At 42.5% G+C, this 15741-nt stretch overlaps 1 protein-coding gene across 5 annotated transcripts in view; it reads right to left on the bottom strand.

Moving 5' to 3' along the window:
- The window catches only part of rxraa (retinoid X receptor, alpha a), a 118601-nt gene that overhangs the window by 45950 nt on the left and 56910 nt on the right, over window positions 1-15741 (bottom strand). For 4 of the 5 annotated variants that reach the window (XM_030084249.1, XM_030084251.1, XM_030084250.1 and 1 more), the window contains exon 3: window positions 675-913. In XM_030084249.1, the coding sequence (XP_029940109.1) occupies window positions 675-913 (239 nt within the window). Of the gene's footprint in view, window positions 1-674; window positions 914-12451; window positions 12572-15741 lie in introns of those variants that run through there. The other variant, XM_030084254.1, reaches the window with a different exon arrangement.

Genomic DNA, 15741 nt, shown 5'->3' with positions numbered 1-15741 from the left:
AATTTACATTTTCTTAGACACTTTAGCTATAAACTTCAGCCAAGTTAAAAAAGCAAAACTATTTCACTATGCGCACAAAAGAACTTTCGAAAATTCGTATGAGTGAGCCTTTATAGATATCAAAACACACCATACATTAGTAACACACTGCGCCGGTGGATATCACAAAGTCGCACTTTAATGTCCACTATCTGTATCGTACGTACAGCGCTCGTAGTCCAGCTCGTGATGAATGGGGCCCCATTTATAAGCCCCACAGACCTGCCACCAGAGCCCCAGGTCTGTACATATTACTGCTTCATGTATTATAAATGTGCACGTCCGCTTGTGCATACACATATAATGGCTGCGGTCGTGAAATATGAATGCATTTATCTGCAAACTTGGCGATTTTTCTTGATCTACACACAGCGAGTGAGTAACCTTGAAGACATGAAACCTGAATAACCCCTCATGTGTCAACATGTGTATCCAGCTGCAAACATCTGCGAATGTAGACTTGTGTGTGTGTGTACCGTATGTGTTCTTGTTCTTCTATAGATGTGGGGACCTTGATTTGAAAACGCATGTCAAAAATGACATTTTGAGTTAAAGATATGTTTGAAGTTTGGTTCAAGGAATGGTGACCAGAGACGACTTTGGAAACATCTCGTGCGGGTCTGTCAGTGCCTCACCTGGGGGCTGACGCTGGGGCCGTAGCCCATTCCCGGTGAGTTCATGGAGTGGGGCCCCATGGGTGAGCTGATGACAGAAAAAGGTGAGGCCAGGCCATTCATGGGTGAACTCAGCGTGCTGATTGGTGAGTGCAGAGACCCGGAGGGACCCATGGACGTCGGGCTGAGCAGGGACGGGTGCATTCCCCGGTGGGAGGTGGGCGAGCCCAGAGGCGAGGAGGTCACTTGGCCTGACGAATCTGTTAGGGATCAACAGAAGAGAGCGTTCTAAGAAAAACAGGCCTTCTATCATGATGATGGAAGTGCTAAAAAGCGGCATATTTTTCTTGTGATGTACAGAATAAAAACCAGGCCTACTTAAAAACATCAAACACTTCACACATTAGGATTTTCACACTTGAGCTAATTTGTGTTTTTCCCCCACCAGGGATTGTTGCGTTGGCACCGAAAGGCGAGCACATCTGCTGAAGTGTGAAAGCAGTTGTTGAAACTGACCACCATCCAGGAAAATGGACAATTCAGCATAAAAACACCCACAGACAATAAAATGCAATGTAGCTCGTAGTGGGAAAAACAGCAGCACTGATTTGTTGAGGCGGACTCTGTCGGCAGAGTTGTTCTGTTGTACTCCGGCAGAATGCTTCTGTCCCTCAAACTTGAAAAGTGCTTCCCTCAGGGATGCTGGAGGTCAGGATGTACAATATATCTATAATGCATGCGGCCGATGAGTGGAGTAGTGGGCCCCGGAGAACGGGGGGGAAAAACACGACCTTGCGCCTCTGCCGAGGAGAAACTCGGAGCGGTGCTGAAATCGGAGAGCTATAAGGATAAGGTCAGATGTACGGGAGCTCATCTGCTCTTTCTGCCTTTCTTCTCCCCCCCAGGTTTACTCCCAGGCTTCGCCCGGGCTAAGCGGGCTATCTTCCCATCAGCTGTCAACACGGAGGATATGAGGCAAACAGGAGCAGAGAGGTGGTGGCATACAGCGGTGTGTCACGCAGACTTTGGATTGTATGTGCAGTGATAACAGGTCCCTCCCTCCTGTCTCGTCTTTCAACACTGTCGTTCGCTCTTTCTCTCCACGTACGACGGCGTCTGTTCTTGCCTCTATCCACCTTTTCCTCCTCTGACTCACTGCGCCTTATAAACTACCATAAGAGGAACCTCTCCTCTGATGAACTTCTGGTTTACTTGGGTTCAAGTGTATGGATGTCTCCTAAAGAGAGCACGGCAGGTTTTCAGGTTATCTACTTAATAAGGACAGTTCATCTCACCACTGTATCACAACTGTAACCTGGAGGAGTTCATATCATCTGCAAATACAACTTGAGTCATAATGAAGCAGGTAAAGCTACCTCACACCTAAACACACGACTGACTGTGTATTCAGCTTCAGAGAGACACACAAGAAGTCGCTGCATGTGGATGATCACTGATGTAACCTTAAGTAGTCGCTCAGTAATGGACGTGCGTCACTGCGTCAGCCCCTTTTAAACCAGTGACACAGCAGCTTTGTATCTTTTCACTGTGGTTCTGGTTCCACATTCAAGGATTTACTTGCTTTAAAAAGCAACAGAAGCATTAAAACTGCTTAATACTGTTATGGCTAAACTTCGAAACTAATGCGTCACTTAAATGCATGCTGAATCATGGTGGTTAGACAATTGCTTTTCATTAAAAATATTCATAAAAAAAGAAATTATGTATAAATTGAAAAAAAAAAAAAACAAACTTTTATTTGATAAGAAAACTTTAATTTCACCTCTTTTCTTAATGTCCTTTTCTGACCTCAGAGTTCCTTTCTCTCTGCTCTCGGTGGCCACTTGTTGGAATAAGCAGCAGTGAGCTTGTTTGCCGCACTCCCACATTAACAAAGGTTTGTTTCCACACAGCAGAGTCAAAACTGGCGGACGGTTCAAGTTCAGTTCCTGTACTACTACTGCTTTTATTTTTAAAAAATCTGTGTGTGTTCCCTCTTTTTGTGAGAAAATGCCTTGTTAAGGGAGCAGAGAGAGGGCGATTCTTCCCATCTTTCTCCCTGTATCAGCAGTCCTCTGAACCTCACTGCCAGCTGAGCCAAGCCAAACACTTCTTGCACATCCTGCTTGCCTCGTGAGCACTTCCTTTAAGGACACACACACACACACACGCATGCACGCACACACACACATTCCCTATCCTCTGGAAAACAAACAAACATCCTTCTTAATAAAGGGCTAACAACGGCTCTGCATCGAGCTGCATTAGTTCAGTGTTTAATCCCCTGACTGATACCCCCTGAGCTTCTATCCCTCTGATTACATTTTTTTCCTAAAATGCGCCCACACACATAATTCCTGAAAAAAAAATATATAAATAAGAAAGCTCTCCCCAAGCCAGCAATTCCCATAACCCTTTCTCCAATTGGGTTTTAATTCAGGCAGATAAAGCGGGCTGCAGTATTAGGGTTGCCAATCTGCCATTGTCGGTCTCAGCAGGAGGGAGCAGCTCAGCTGACAAGAGTCCCAGCAAGGCCCCACCTCCAGGGGGGGGGATGACAGAGACAGGCTGGGAGGTAGATCACACTGTTTACATCTCTTTCCCCCCTTTCATTCTCCTGTTCTGCCTCCTTTTTTTTTTTTTTTTTTTTTTTTGGGAGAGAGGCGACAACCGGAGCAGAACAACTCACTCTCTGTAACGTTCTTTGTCCACATGACCGAGAGGCGAGCTATGCAGCTATGTGGTCATACTGTGCGTGGATGGTCTTGTTTAGGCAAAACTCCCAGAATGTAAGGATGTGTGTGTGTGCGTGTGTGTGTTGAAGCTGGGTTGCCAGTGTAGGATTACAGCAGGATGAAAAGGACTGTCCTAATCCTCCCTGGAGAGGAGAGTAGAAGAGAAGAGGAAAAGAGAGGAAAGGATAGGAAACTGAAGAAAGTAGAGTTTCCACCAGTGAAGTAGTAATAGGCCTGATTTACATGTGCCCTTGTCATTTTTTAATCATCATTTTGAATGTGCAGGTGCATTTCAAAAAAGTGAATGCCATTGAACAGCCCATTATTTTGGGCTATACTCCTGTTTCACAGGCAAAATTTCTCTGTGGATTTTTTTTTTATTTTTATTTTTTTGGCTTTTTAAGATGAATGAATGTTCTACAATAAATGTAGGGACTCATCTTAGATACACAATTTCTGAGGGACTCCAAATGAATATAATTTGTTTTACATATACAGTATATAAATATACACAAAAAACAACCCAGTATTGTGCATGAAAGTGTCAGTCGATGCGTACTTGGTGCCAGAAAATTAGTGGCACAGGTTTAGGGGCGGCTGTAGCTCGGTTGGTAGAGAGGTCATCTCACAACACACACGCACGCGTTTGCTTGATTCTCCATTATGCCGAAGTGTCCTTCGATTGAGCGCCTTGCATGAAACATGGTGAGTGAATGTGTATGCGAAATGCAATGTAAAGCGCTTTGGCTTCTGTTCAAGCAGTGTAAAAATCACTATATAAATGTAGTCAATTTAACATTTCCCTGTGAAAATGCCTATAATAGCAGGAAGAATCTAAAGGTTATTTACATATTGGAAAATTCTGTTATACTGTATATTCATGCATACATATATCTCAGAACATACAATAAAAAAACTTCATTCATTGTGACCGCCCACGATGGAAATATATCAAAGAAAACTATGCAAAGGAAAATAAAAGACAGACCAAGGACAACAAGGAGGAGTATAAAAGAGCTTAAAAAAATCAACCCTACTGTCTGTAACTTTCATGACAACCTGTTGAATTTGGATTGGAAACAAGTATTGCAAGCAGCCTCGATAAAACACCACAATCTCTGGCAACAGTTTGCGGCTACCTGCAAAGAGGATGAAATAAACACAGCCAGATTAGATAAAAGTGTGTTTAAAGCACATCGGAGAGCGAGGCCAGGGTGTGGGGGGAATAAAAATTATCCAAGCGTCCAAGAAATGAGTGGCAGCTATCCAGGTTCCCTTGGTGTCACTGTAACAAAAAGGCTGAGTCAATATAAATAAGAGCTAAAATGTTGTAATGAGTGTTTCAGGCCTCGGACTTTCAATCAGTCTAGACGGCTGGGCACACAAAAACACAACTGACAGCTACAAATAAGCAAATTAGGGCCCATCTTAGTGACAGGCACAGACTGAGTCCTCCACTTATCACCTCAGAGCTCCATTCAAGCGTCTCCTATTTCGAAACAATGCCTCCCACCCTTTCGAGGCTATCTCTCGCTTTGCCTCCCTTGCCTTTTTGTTCTGCCGTTGGGTGCGATTACACAGAGGAAATTTGCCAATCTAAGCTGTGGATGTTGCTGGCTGCGGAGCTCTGAATGTGACAAACGGATGATTCAGATGAGAATGGATGACGGGATGAAAAGAGACGGCCCTTCAGCAGAAAACCTGCCAGCATGTGGCATTTCTTCACATGCTGGAAACAACCTGTTTACATTTTCTGACAGGTGAACTGCCGCAGATGTGATTAATGGCAACCCTTTCCAGACAAAAAAAATTACACCATCCGTCATTTGTCTAGTAGCAAAGTTGGAAAGAGTGCAAAGTGTGTTTGGCCTGAAAGTGAAAGGAATGTTCGAAGCCGCATGTGAAGGTGGGATTGATGGTGTGTCATCAACACGTCTGCGCAGGGCGACGATGCACTGAAGCATACCTTAAAATATATATATATATTTTTTTATGTGTTTGTGTGACATTGGTAGACTAAGATCGTGTCTTCTTGGAGAGATCTTGGCTATTTGCTGTGATTATTTGTGATGTTGTGGTCTCTCGTTAAACTGACACTGCATATTTGTTGGAAGAAGATGCTCTGCACCAAAGAAAACTAGAGACATTTGAAATATTAAACAAGAAATGATCCTGTGGTAAGAGCTACCAGGCTGCGAGGCTCCGTATTAACAGAGACCTTGTGTTTTTCAGCTCTGGCTTATTTTCTCTGGCAAATCTAGTGAGACGGGAACAATATGGAGAGACATGTTTGGTCAGTTAAACTGAAAAAAAAAAAGCTCTGGTTTGGAGAAGAGGCTCCTTGTTGCCCAAAAACACCTAATTTACAACCTCAACTGTCCTCAACATAACTAAAATCTTCCTGTTTAAGAAAAAATATGCCATATTTCAATGTAATGTCAAAACTTTATATAATCACCTTAATGTTAACTGAATAAAAATAAAATTGCACAATTAAATCAAATACATAAAAGTATGTATATATATATATATATATATATACATATGTATGTATAAACTATGTCCTGATAGAGAGGAATGAATTTAAGTTTGCTTCTATTAGTCATGTAATGAACTAACTCTGTGAACTTCATGATGACACAGGAATCACTGATCCTCACATTAAGAGTCAAAAGGCGACAAGTGAGTCAGCGAGTTGCTGAGCCAACCTCGCCGGTTGCACTCCCAACCAACCCATGAGCTCGCCGCGTTGCCTCCGCCACCAGCGAGAGATGATGCATTATAGATGGAAAACTGCACCGCTACACCCCTACACAGTCTGAGCCGCGGTGAGTCGGTGAGACGGATTAAAAGTGTCTTTTCCTTTTTCTCTCCAGCCCATAGTCTCACCAGACACGTTGGTGGCTTCGTGCGTTTTTGCCCTCTCAGTGTCTCTTTTCACCTCTCGCTTGACTCACAACCTGTTTGTCCTCCCCATTTTTTTTTTTTTTTCCTAAAACACATTTACAGGCAGACAGATGCTCATTTTTTTAACTTCATGTCTAACTCTCCTCCTCTATTATTCATCCACTAGTGCCACAGAGGAGATTTAGCAGCAGTCAAGGGCGTGGGATGCAGCAAAAACAGAAAGCGAGAGCTCGTAAATCTCAGTAAATCACACACTTTATGTCCAGGTGAAATTAAATGTGTTTGATCATGATGAGTTGAACTGACTGTTAATGAGCAGAAATTGTAAAGCGGTGTGAGTCAATGGGAGACTTTGCTCAGTAAAGGATGCAGCAGCACTGCATTAGGTTAATACCCCCATAGCATCGGCCCATCCAATTCTGCATCCTCCAGGGACTTTCTTAGATCTTTCACTCCGGCACAGACAAACAAAAACAAAATATCCAGATGGGCTCGGAGAAAATCCCCTCACAGACAATACATTTTCTATACCACCCTGCTGGCAGTGGCTCAGGCGAGGCATGAGGGCATTGGTGAGACGGCAGCCAGGAAAAAAAACAAAAAACAAAAAAAAACATTCATTGTGCGAATCAACTTTGGCGTAAATTAAACCAACGTGCGTCACTCGCACCTACATATAAGCAAACCCCGGTTCCTCAGAGAGCAGAAGAACTGGATGACATCGCAGCCTGTCAACAATCACACAGTATTTTCTCCCCCTCCTCCTCCTCCTCCTCCACCTCCTCCTGCTGATTTGAGGCAACAAGCGGATCTTTCATTATTCACAGGGACATTTTAGGGGAGAGGCAGGTGAGTCACTTTTCTGAAGTGCACAGCCCGATCGTCATTAGCATTTCCCTGGATGTGCTCGGAGGAAGAAGAGAGGAGATTGGAGGAGGGTTCAACCGAAAACCCAAGAGATTTAGTGAATTTTGAAAGAGGGAAAAATGAGCCCAAAATAACACAAGTGCTGGCGTAACAGCTTCATTTCTGCTGCTTTTATTGATGTCCTCATCACCAAGACAACGCCAGGCTGATAATCTACTCAATCTCCCATGAATCTGTATGAGTACCAGTGTGTGTGTGTGTGTGTGTGTGTGTGTGTGTGTGTGTGTGTGTGTGTGTGTGTGTCCAATAATTAGTTACAAACCTATCCTATGCAGTTTCAGACTTTCTATTGAAGCTTATGGATGTGTGTGTGTGTGTGTGTGTGTGTGTGTGTGTGTGTGTGTGTGTGCGCGCGCACATGGATGTTTGCTCATTAATCAATGTCTGTCTACTGGTTTTTCCTTTACGTAAACAAAATTATCTGCTCCTTTCAGTCTGGGGTCTAAAGTGTAAATATGCGAGTCTGATGTGTTTACAGGAGACTGTGGTGGGAGTGTGTGTGTGTTTATGATGGAAGATAATGTACAGAGCGGGTTCATAATTGGCTGATGACATGACAACAGGTGATATAAAACATGCTGTTCTGCACTGCACTTTGAAAAACATGGACTAAAGTGCTCGAATTTAATTAGCTTGTAAAGACTAAAAAAAAGATCTACAGACCACATCTTCACAAAGGCTCACTATGAAACACACACATGCTCAGTTTTTAAAGATTTTCTCTTTTCAATGATAAATAAACAGAAAAAGCATGCCAATGTTTAGTATTTCCACTCTGTTAAATTACTTTGATTACTTACAGCAAATGCTGCCTACACAAAATGGGATTCAACACTGCAGTGTCAGGTTATAAGGATATGCAGTGTCAACAACAGTAATGTGTCCCATAAGATGCCATTACTCCCATTTTAAATGTTTTGTTGGAGCATACTGGTCAGCAATGTCACATCAGCAGACATTTTTTTCCCAAAAAAGAACATTTAAAAGTGGATTTTCCCATCTGCATGTTGCTCAGCTCACCTCTCATCATCCAAAGACACCACTGAATCAAAGGTAAATGATAATAACCGTGCGTGGGTGTGCTTTCAGCTCTCTGTTCATCATTTCACCGAGCGCCGGCTGAAATAAGTTCTTGCAACTCAAATCGGAATTAAGTAGATATTGAAAAAAAAAATAAACAAATGGAAGAAACCATTAACAGAAAATAACATTGAACATATAAATAGAAGTGACTAAAATGGTAAGTGCATATTACCTATATCACGCTTCTCTAGTGCTTCAATGGCGACAGTCTTTGTTCGCCACATTTACCCACACACACTTCCTCTGTTTACACTGGCTGTGCAGAATCAACAGAAAAATGCTCTTTCGAATATATTTATTTCAAATCAAATGGAATCAAAATTAATTTGTAAAGCACTTTTCGTGCATAATGCAACACAAAGTTCTGCACTGATTTATGTCATTAACTAATATGTGAGGTACAAATGGTAACAAAATGAGGTGGAATCTATCACCAGTATCAGATTTTATAGTCAGTTATCTGCTGTTTTTTTTTTCTAATGTCATTGGAGAACACCCCTACAATCTGTTTCTTTTTAATCTTTGAAGTTCCTTTCAATATCATAACAATTATGGCAATTGATGTTGATCTCACCTGCCAACATTTGAGTTATTTTACAGACGACTGAAAAGTGTACATCCGCATGTGTCTCAGTTCGTCATAATTGAAAAAGCAACTCTGTGTCACGCCGTGCTTTGCGGTTTCTCTTTGGACATCTATATTGATTTAAAGAGTCGGGAGGGAAACACAACAAATGAGACAATAAAAAATAACAACAAGCTCTTTTCTTCCTGAATTATTTCCTGGATTCCTACTAAAGAGTTATTTTGGTCCCCAAATTGTGTGCATGGTATTTGTGCTATCAGTCAGACAGCCTGGCTGCATTGACTCTATGGAACAGATGGAGGCTCGGAGAGTTGACGTCTCCATTTTAGTGCAATTTAGTGAGTTTGTCTTGCTTTGTCAGAATATCTTATTATTACAGCCTGGCACCGATGGGGAAAAATGTGCCTTTCAATGTATTTTGATGCAAAAATAATACACACAAGATGAAAGAAGTAGCAGGTAGAAGTGTCTCATCAGCATCTCTAAATCGGAACAAAGCAAAGCACTTCACAGCCTTATTAGAGGCTGTTTGACACACACACACACACACACAAAAAATGCCTTTTATTGTGTTGTTTCTTCCCTGTGGTGTTTGTACTTTTTATAATCCCAGTTAAATTTAAAATACACAACAGGAGAAAAGAACGCACCATGTTTATGAGTGTTTTTCCTTTCTCTCGCCTTACTTTTAATCTTACATCCTCATTACAGCAAGCGAGGAATGAGGAAGCTGCGGAGAGCCGCATAAGTGACGAGGACTTTTTAGCAGCGAATCCTGTCGAGACGAGGCGTGATCAGACGGAGCAGCTGCAGCTACGTCGGTCTCTCTGTGACAGCTCCAATCAAAAGCACCCAAATCCTCTGTGTCCTATCTGCTGTCATTCGTGAACCAACTTGTAGATTAAAAGAGCAAAATGTAAGAGCAACAGAAAATAAATAAATAAATAAATAACAGCCTTAATGTGGGATAAGAGGCAGAAAAGAACCATAACAGGCCACCCATAATTTCACAGTAGGTGGGCCGCTAACAGCCATCATTTGATACACTGTGTTGATATAACCCGATTCTTTTTGCCTGCTGAAACAACTGCCCTCATTACAGACTTAATTCTTCCCCTCCCACCTCCCGCTTCACTCTCCTCTGTCTCTCGTGGGCTTGATTTTTACTCCATTTCAATTCATTTCCCTGATAGCATGTGGATGAAAGCGCCGGGTCCCGGGGCATGCCGGTGCCCTAAGTGACTCTTAAGTGTCTGAAGAGGCCACGGAGCCGTGGCTGGCCGTGGCCAGGTGCCAGCTAAGCCGCAGATTACTGGCGCTATTGCGAACCGCGGCCCGACTGCCAACACTCTGATCTGCTGATATGGCCTAATTGTTCTCTTCAGCTCGGAGGTGATACACCGTCTCTCCGTGGGAGCCCAGCGCTCAGAGCCAGAGCCAGCCGGCAAACAGACAGAGCTGCGCTGCACAATGCTGAGTGGAAAGTGGCGGAAATGCAGCAAACTCACAACACCGACCGAACTTAAAGGCTGAGCTCACGTAGGATGAGGCTTTCATCAGGTCTTACAATTACGGGGATTTGATAATTGAAGCTTAATCAAGCACACAATGATCTATACTGCTAAATCAAGGTTTCCTCTAATTTTTTTTTTGGGAAGTTTTGTTTTTTCAGTAAAGAAAATGTTTTTTTCATTCAGTTGTTTGGACATTAGAGGGGATGATATAGAAAAGTGGACTTGGGATCAGAAGGTCACAGGTTCAAATCTCACATCTGACAGGTCACCGCTATAGATCCCTGGGCAAGAACCTTGACCCCTACGTGTGACCTCGAGTGCCTGAATGTCGCTGTCCACTGCATCCCACAAATTAGATGTGTCAATGACAAAAAGCATATTAAAAAAATGACTAAAGCTAATTTACCAGCAGACAAAAATAAATAAATAAAACTTAATGAATGCAGGACAGACAACTACATAACTACACAATACAAAGAGTGAAATTCACTGTTTCACCTTAAAACACTATATCTCATGTTACGCTGTCATTTCTGACTGAATGTTGGGATATTCAAGATAAAAAGTCCTTGTTAATTTCTATTGGGATAAATCCATCAAGCATAAAAATATATTGCAACTGTGCAGAGATAAGCAAGTCTATAAATAAAGCCTGCAAGCACTGCAGAATAACTTTATAATCACATTATTTCATATTAAATTCTGTTTTATTCTTTTCTTCACTGATTTCCCTGAGACCAGCTACATGACACAAGAACTTGAGTTGGTTTTTCTTTTGACTGTTTTTCTCTGTTTTCATTGACTTCATCCATCACATGATGAGACAGGACTGATGATGACAATTAGGTCTCTCTGTGGAGGCTTTGTGCGATTGCCCTTGGCAAAGCCACGCAAGTCATACAGATGTACATTTGATAAAACCATTATCTAACTGGCTATGCTTAAAATAAAAGGAGGAGGAAAAAAATAGCATTAAAAAATGTAACTGCCAAACATAAATCCACTTTATAAGAACACAGAGGGGCTTTTCAGACAAGATGCTTGATACCGTGAAGCACTGAATTAGCACTGTGAGATCAGGAAGCAGCGCAGACACAAAACTTCCTCTAGAGAAGGAAACAAACAAACAACCAAAGAAAAAGTATGATGATCAATTGGCACAGGTGAATGATTATATAGCAATTCTGATGCTGAAGTAATTGAAATGGAGGGAAAATGATACTGTATGTGTTATAAAGGTCAATTGCATCAACAGGCATCCGGACGGATCTATATTTAAAAAAGAGAAGGGTTTAATTTTAAGTTGATTGATGTGATTAAACAAGTGAAACTGAATTGTAAATTTACAGCACTGTGTTATATAAGACCGAGTGCATGAAAATAATAACATTATTCATTGTCTGAGAGGGAAAAATTAAGACATTTTGGCTCTTCCAGGGTCATGTAGTCTCTTCCAGGGTCATGTAGTCTTCCAGGCTCTTCCAGGGTCATGTAGTCATGATTGGTTTGGCTCAAGTTTTATTGACTCGCAAAGCGGTGATCAGGGTTGTGCAAGTAATGTATCACGTGCGCAGCCTTCCGTAACCTCCAGGCCACCACAGCTTTGTAATAATAAAGTGACTAAATGAAGAAAAACTAAAATTATTTCACTTCCTTATCTTGATATATAAGTTATTTCAAATTCGATGTATCCATTTTTACAGGATACGACTAAACCAAGCCTGAAACAGCCTGAGAAACAAGTGGCGTTTTCCACTAGATGCTGCACAACTAATATGCTCTTTTACTTCAATAGGGCGTGGGTGTGAGTGACTACATCAGCTAATACATCTGGAATAGTCGAGAAAGCCACGAATATGGACAAAGGTACAAAACATAAAGAGAACAAGAGCAACAAAGCCGACGTGAAGGACATGTACTATTCAAATGAATGACAGCCCGCATGCTGAACACATCACGCTGGCTGTGCTTTGGTCAGCAGCTTACGACATGAGTAGCGACTGACAATGCCGGCGGATCAAAGACGTGGCATGGAGCGATAATTACCACCGCAGCCCGCGGAGTCGCCATCGGGAGAAGATGACATCCCAACTGATGCCGCTCGGATTCGTTTCAGAGATTCATTACCTCTTCAGCAGCACGCCAGCTCCGCAAGCAAGCCAGAGGACAGCAACGCCGCAAACACCGGAGTGGTGAAGACTGACTGGCATGAGGGTATTACTTTCTTAAATGATGATGTGAAACCTCAAGCTACCTCTTCATTTCCTCATTGTAGGTTTAGATTTTAAAAAAAAAATGAAGCATTCATGCTCTACGAATACAAAAGCTCAGGATATGTGAGGCGGCCGGGCGGCCCTGATTCATTGAACTTCCCCTATTCTGAGGCCCAGAGATGAAAATCACAACACGGGCCCTTATCTGGGCTGCTCACTGCCAAAACACACTTGAAGGCGCATGGCTGAGCATATACACAAACATCCAAACAAGGAGAGATAAAACCACGACTCCCAAACGCAGGATCTGGAGTGTTTTTAACAGCAGCAGGCACAAGGAGGATGACTACTTTTGATTAAAGTCATACTCCCCCAAGATATGTTAGTTTAAACTAGATAAAACTAAACTGATAGTAATGCATTATCAACTTTAACGCTGGCTTTGAAAAATGATGATAGCAAACTACAGTATGCCATGAGATTTACAAGCTGACTGCAGAATTTTCTGAAGCTTTTGTCACTGTTAACATTTGTCAGCAGCTGACTGAGTGTACAGCTGCATCTGGACAATTATTGGCCATTTGTTTCAGTAGCCAGTCTGCACTGGGATTTCAGCTTTTTTTCTTCAGGCCAGACAACATCTGCAGTTGTTGGTTGAATGCTTGACGGCAGCTTGTTGGAATAATCATCTGTAATCTGAAACTTTTGTTATCTTGTTAGAGTTTTTTTTTTTTTAAATACTTTGTTTAATGGATGGAGTTAGTAGCCAATCCAGGGATTAAGTATGTATTTGTACAGTTAGGATTTCCACATCCATGTTTACTTGTGGAAGAGTTTTTAATAGCCAACAGTAAGAACATCTGTTTCAAACTGATGATTAAAACTTCCACAAGAGAAAAAGATACTATCAAGGCTTGTTATTTTAAAATTGAAGTTATCTGTTATATATTTCATGTCAACATACTATGTATATATTTCACTGCTGAAAAGTTGCATCCAGTGATTTTAATCATGTTACAGATCATCAATTCTAATCTGTAAGAGACTGGATTATGTGCGATGATTCAAAAACTAACAGAAGTAACCCACTGGCTTTCTGTTGGGGAAACGAGCGCAACGCTATCCTTCAGACTGGATCAACTCAGAGGTTTGTGGTATGTTTCAGTTACCACACAAAGTAAACTGCACAAAGATAGTAATGTAAACTTCTGAGGGAAAAAAAAATCAGGCTAGTAAAGCAGTCTTACTCAGTAACGACCGAGTCATCACAATAAAAGAAATACAATACATTGAGATTTTGGGAGAGATTATCTTTGTAATCATCGTTAGTGAGGAAAATAAATGTAAATGACAAACATTAAGAAAAACTGCTGATGCAGAGTACAGGAGGAGAAATCAGTGCACGAGGAGTGTCACGTTATCGCTTCACCCTCATTAAGACATCAATCTGTGAACATTAATTTTGCCAATCACCTTGAAGGGAAAAAAAGCCAACAGCCTCTGCCCTTTGGTGGCATCAGGATGAGGCATTTGTCACTTGATGACTTGTTTTGGAGGCGGCGGGTGATTGACGGCTTCCATTTGTGTCGAGGAAGCAGAGAAACACATCAAAAGGGGAGAGTGGTGCAGCATCTTGCTGCACACGTTTGATCCTGCGAAACACCTGGACTGGGCCCAAGGCAGATGTTGGCTAACACAGGAACTCTTGTCCACCCCTCCCTCCCTCCTCCTCTTCTCCGCACCCCCGCGGCGGTAACCAGCCAGCCCCGTGAAAATGGTTACACTAACCTGGACGTGTTTATGTGTGATTTAGGGAAACGGATCCGTTTCGATTAGCGTCGACTCTGCCTATGGAAGCTGGTTCACATTTAGTTTCTGGCGACAAAAGAAACAACATCACTGCCTTTTTTGTTTCAACGGAAAGCTTGAATTTATTGACTACATTAAAAGCCTTTGAGACCTCCCCCACCACTCTGATTATTATTCTTTTGTTGTAAGCTGTGAGGTGCCGGTCTGCTTGTAATGAAATCCAAATGGAAAAGGTTCTGGCTGCTGGGCACCGAGCTCAACCAGCTCCTTCTTGTTCTCCCTCTGGGGAACAACCTCGAGAAAAAGGGAAATAGGAGGCCAGGCAGTGATAGAGTGATCAATAGATGAACAAGGAGAGAGAATGAGGGAGATTCGTGGACCAGAGAGAGTCAAACATCTCGCAGGAGAAAGAGAAAGTGTGAGGAAGTCTCTTGGAGAAAGCTGGAGACCGCGGGGGCCAGTCGGAGGGGATGAGGTGGGAAAAGGGAGGCAGAAGCGGCGGCGATGGGAAACTATGCGTGTACGTGCTTCAGGAAGAAGCTTCAGAGCCGGGCTGGAACACACGCGCTTCAACCAGGGCAGTCGATTTCATGTTTTGAACAGCGCGAGTCTGTGTGTCACTGCAGGAGTGCACGAGTGTACATTGGATGGGTGCACGGACTCACAGCAAACAGAGGCCTGCGGGGTGAAGGAGGAGGATCGGAGGTACGCCGCATCCAAGACAAACAAACAGAACGATGAAAATATATTCGCGCTGGCTGACTGGGCCTGGCCCAGCAACCCCCCCCCCCTCTTGCTTTCATCCATCCCTTTCTTGGTTTGCGGACAAACACGCCGTCCAGTACACACAAAATCAATTACCCTTTGGCCCATTATTAACAAAAATAAGTATGACCGACAACACAAACAGCTTGGGTCAACAGTGTCACCTCATTCCCCAGAACACACTGTTTCAACACATAATTTATTCAGCTGGCAAGTTCAAAAGGAACTCCTCATTAATGGTGTCGGTCACAATTTCTTCAATGATTTGAGCTATTTAAGCTCATTACAATCATTCTCATTGTGTCAAAACTTCACGGATTTCCAGTTTTTTGCTGACAAAAAAAAGAAGATATATCTCTTTGGAGATGTAGCTTCAACCAGGTGCACAGGTCAAGGACGTGTTGTATATTTAAAATGAAAACGGCATTTCACATGGCAGCGCTCCTGTTTGCAGTGGTCCATTTATTCATACTTCTTTGAAAATGTTTGTGTTAATCGAAGTCTGACGTCCATCCGCTGCGCTCCCAAACCCAGCAGGTACAAACGCAG

Source organism: Salarias fasciatus (genome assembly GCF_902148845.1).
Source record: "Salarias fasciatus chromosome 7 unlocalized genomic scaffold, fSalaFa1.1 super_scaffold_4, whole genome shotgun sequence".
Classification (NCBI taxonomy): Eukaryota; Metazoa; Chordata; class Actinopteri; order Blenniiformes; family Blenniidae; genus Salarias; species Salarias fasciatus.
Note: the sequence above shows the minus strand (reverse complement) of the source record. Positions and strands in the feature narration are given on the sequence as shown.